General features: G+C 52.7%; 1 protein-coding gene across 1 annotated transcript in view; it reads right to left on the bottom strand.

Moving 5' to 3' along the window:
• Positions 1–494: 494 nt before the first annotated feature.
• Positions 495–4,742, bottom strand: part of igsf8 (immunoglobulin superfamily, member 8) — a gene marked incomplete in the record, with an annotated part of 6,892 nt that continues 2,644 nt past the window's right edge. The window contains 3 exon segments of the mRNA XM_031824614.1: positions 495–1,146; positions 1,677–1,857; positions 2,082–2,368. Of these exon segments, the coding sequence (XP_031680474.1) occupies positions 1,019–1,146; positions 1,677–1,857; positions 2,082–2,368 (596 nt within the window).

Genomic DNA, 4,742 nt, shown 5'->3' with positions numbered 1-4,742 from the left:
TCCACTCTAACCACTAGGCCAACCTGCCGCCCCACCACTCTAACCACTAGGCCACCCTTCCGCCCCTCCACTCTAACCACTAGGCCACCCTGCCGCCCTCCACTCTAACCACTAGGCCACCCTGCCGCCCCTCCACTCTAACCACTAGGCCACCCTGCCGCCCCTCCACTCTAACCACTAGGCCACCCTTCCGCCCCTCCACTCTAACCACTAGGCCACCCTGCCGCCCTCCACTCTAACCACTAGGCCATCCTGCCGCCCCTCCACTCTAACCACTAGGCCACCCTGCCGCCCCTCCACTCTAACCACTAGGCCACCCTGCCGCCCCTCCACTCTAACCACTAGGCCACCCTGCTGTATGAATATATAAACCCCTCTCTTTTGAGAGGGTGGTTGCCAAGGAAAAGAAATAACCAAAACAAAAGGGATAACTAATCAGTGTCTCTTCTAAGTCAATATTTTTTTATTTGACCTACTTCAACACTAGACAGCTGAGCATTGTCCATTTCGGATGGTTTTGACATATCAAACACCTAAATGGCTTTGTACACTACTGAGCCAAACCAAGCTGTTCTGTTGCTGGCCTAGATACACATCCATCATTGTTGTAGGAACCGTGCTGAGTAAGAGCCAGCTGTTTGGTTAGGTCTGCTTATGGAAGTCTGAAAAATGGGTTCATTCGGTGAGTTTATATAACAGAAACAAGCTGGACGCAACATATTATGAACAAGTGGAAATGGTTTGGTACCATGTGAAACAATCAAAGGTCTGTATGACAGGTAGGAGCAGTAGTGCTGGTGTCTTCTCTTGGTCACCGTCCCAGATTAGACTCTTTGTTACATAGTATATTTAAATCTCTATGTGGACATCGTGTAGGTCTGAGAGTTCCAATTTCTTTTTTAAACTTTTTAAAGTCCACTAGTTCTTTATTTATTTTTTTTTGTGGTCTTTTTTTTTAATTAACCTCTTCGTCGATCACCCTTCAGTGAACTTCTACGTTGTCGTGACTTCCTACTTCCTATTTCGGGGAGCGCTGCCTAGCCAATCGATTCATGAAGCAACAGGTTACCGTGGCGATGATGACCACGCCCACAAACAAGGCAGAGGACATGCCCACAACCAAGGGGATGAGGAGCAGGTCGGCCGCTGCAGACAGAGAGAAGAGAGGAGAGAGAGGGGAGGGAGAGAGGGGAGGGAGGGAGGGAGGGAGGGAGGGAGGGAGGGAGGGAGGGAGGGAGGGAGGGAGGGAGGGAGGGAGGGAGGGAGGGAGGGAGGGAGGGAGGGAGGGAGGAGGGAGGGAGGGAGGGAGGGAGGGAGGGAGGGAGGGAGGGAGGGAGGGAGGGAGGGAGGGAGGGAGGGATGAGTTAGTCAAGTTCGGGAAAACAACTAGCTTTCCTCATAAATTGGGAGTATTAGACAGGATGTCAGTATTAGACAGTATAGGTTAGCCATGTTTCAAAGATGACTATCTATGATACCTAATAACTGTTGGCTAATAGCCTCCGAAAGACAGTGAGAGGGAAAACAGAAGAGACCGACACTTCCTGACTACTATCAGTGATTCACAGAGCCACTCTTTTGTATTAGGAACTGATGTTGAGTGTGTCCACTGCAGTGATTCGTCACCGCTCGCTGTATGTAAAACAGCTAGCAGTCCCAGACCCAGTGACACTCACCTCTGGCGTACAGGTAGACCCTGACACCCTCCGACTGGGCCTTGGCCCTGGTGTTGTACCATCCTCCACGGGGGTCTTGTCCCCACACCTCAGCCTGGCAGACAAACAGGCCCTGGTCCTGGTCCTGGGCAGAGAAGATCCTCAGCCTGTAGGTGCCTAGAGACACCCGGTCCATACTGACCTGTAAGTCCAAAAAGGACCACAACAGAAGTTATTTAGCAGACGGTGTTATCTAGAGAAATACAGTGCATTCAAATAAGGTAGGTAAGACAACCACATACTAGTCATTACAATTGTTTAATCTTCAATATACTTTATTGTGTTATCCTTGATAGTTTTCTTAAAAAGGTATATATTGACTGCATGTGTTTTTTTTAAAACTGCCAAATAAATTGAACCAATCACCTCAGAGCTGTGGTTCTTATTTGGCCTGGACAGGCCCTCATAGGTAAGAGAGGCTAACACCCTCCCCTTCTCCTCTACTGACGGCTTGTCCCCACCCTTCTCTATGACCACGCCCCCTGCTGTAGCCCCACCCTCCTGGGCCGGGAGGACCGCCCTCTGCAGCCATTGGACCGCCACCTGTGCAGGGCCGGTGGTTACCACGGATACGTTGCAGAGCAGGGTGACGGTATCACCTCTCTTCAAGAGGGGGCCTCGGGGAAGGTAGGCTACTGCTGACACCTTGACCTCTGTAGGGACACAGGGACAGAGAGAGAGAGATGCTTGTCATTCAATTAGGGTCAATTAGCATCGACTTACATCAATTAGGTTAACATAGGTTAAATTAGCATCAATTAGGTTAACATAGGTTCAAATAGCATCGACTTACATCAATTAGGTTAACATAGGTTCAATTAGCATCAATTAGCTTAACATAGGTTCAATTAGCATCAATTAGGTTAACATAGGTTCAATTAGCATCACTTAGGTTCAATTAGCATCAATTAGGTTAACATAGGTTCAATTAGAATCAATTAGGTTAACATAGGTTCAATTAGGTTAACATAGGTTCAATTAGCATCAATTAGGTATTTGGTTGTTATTTCAATCTAACCAGTCATGGCGATGCTCACGTTAATGTAGTATCTTTGTTTTCAAACTACTGCCCAACCTCGTAGTGGGTCAAGTGGTTTTAGTCTCTTAGCTTTACCAGGACAACTTCCAGAATCCTGACTTTTTTAAATTTTATTTTACCTTTATGTAACTAGGCAAGTCAGTTAAGAACTAATTCTTATTTTCAATGACGGCCTAGGAACAGTGGGTTAACTGACTGTTCAAGGGCAGAACGACAGATTTTGTACCTTGTCAGCTCGGGGATTCGAACTTGCAACCTTTCGGTTACTGGTCCAACGCTCTAACCACTAGGCTACCCTGCCGCCCCTCCACTCTAACCACTAGGCTACCCTGCCGCCCCTCCACTCTAACCACTAGGCTACCCTGCCGCCCTTCCACTCTAACCACTAGGCTACGCTGCCGCCTCTACACTCTAACCACTAGGCTACCCTGCCGCCCCTCCACTCTAACCACTAGGCTACCCTGCCGCCCCTCCACTCTAACCACTAGGCTACCCTGCCGCCTCTACACTCTAACCACTAGGCCACCCTGCCGCCCCTCCACTCTAACCACTAGGCCACCCTGCCGCCCCTCCACTCTAACCACTAGGCTACCCTGCCGCCCCTCCACTCTAACCACTAGGCTACCCTGCCGCCCCTCCACTCTAACCACTAGGCTACCCTGCCGCCCCTCCACTCTAACCACTAGGCTACCCTGCCGCCCCTCCACTCTAACCACTAGGCTACCCTGCCACCTCTACACTCTAACCACTAGGCTACCCTACCGCCCCTCCACTCTAACCACTAGGCTACCCTGCCGCCCCTCCACTCTAACCACTAGGCTACCCTGCCGCCCCTCCACTCTAACCACTAGGCTACCCTGCCGCGCCCCTCCACTCTAACCACTAGGCTACCCTGCCCGCCCCTCCACTCTAACCACTAGGCTACCCTGCCGCCCCTCCACTCTAACCACTAGGCTACCCTGCCGCCCCTCCACTCTAACCACTAGGCTACCCTGCCGCCCCTCCACTCTAACCACTAGGCTACCCTGCCGCCCCTCCACTCTAACCACTAGGCTACCCTGCCTCCCCTCCACTCTAACCACTAGGATACCCTGCCGCCCCTCCACTCTAACCACTAGGCTACCCTGCCGCCCCTCCACTCCTAACCACTAGGCTAACCTGCCGCCCCCTCCACCTAACCACTAGGCTACCCTGCCGCCCCTCCACTCTAACCACTAGGCTACCCTGCCGCCCCTCCACTCTAACCACTAGGCTACCCTGCCGCCCCTCCACTCTAACCACTAGGCTACCCTGCCGCCCCTCCACTCTAACCACTAGGCTACCCTGCCTCCCCTCCACTCTAACCACTAGGCTACCCTGCCGCCCCTCCACTCTAACCACTAGGCTACCCTGCCGCCCCTCCACTCTAACCACTAGGCCACCCTGCCGCCCCTCCGCTCTAACACTAGGCTACCCTGCCGCCCCTCCGCTCTAACCACTAGGCTACCCTGCCGCCCCTCCGCTCTAACCACTAGGCCACCCTGCCCCGCCCCTCCGCTCTAACCACTAGGCTACCCTGCCGCCCCTCCCCTCTAACCACTAGGCTACCCTGCCGCCCTCCACTCTAACCACTAGGCCACCCTGCAGCCCATCCACTCTAACCACTAGGCTACCCTGCCGCCCCTCCCACTCTAACCACTAGGCTACCCTGCCGCCCCTCCACTCTAACCACTAGGCTACCCTGCCGCCCCTCCACTCTAACCACTAGGCTACCCTGCCGCCCCTCCACTCTAACCACTAGGCTACCCTGCCGCCCCTCCACTCTAACCACTAGGCTACCCTGCCGCCCCACTGTGTATATATCCACTGGCTGTAGTCCCCACAATCCCCTCTGCCAGAGGGGTGCAATTACTTCCTCATCCCTCATGGATTTAAACACATTGGATTGCTGTTAAGTAGACTTGAGGGAGTTTTCTCCATTATACCAATACATCCTTTTAAATCCACGA

The sequence above is a fragment of the Oncorhynchus kisutch genome, linkage group LG1 (genome assembly GCF_002021735.2).
Source record: "Oncorhynchus kisutch isolate 150728-3 linkage group LG1, Okis_V2, whole genome shotgun sequence".
Lineage (NCBI taxonomy): Eukaryota > Metazoa > Chordata > Actinopteri > Salmoniformes > Salmonidae > Oncorhynchus > Oncorhynchus kisutch.
This window is presented reverse-complemented; position numbering and strand designations above follow the sequence as displayed.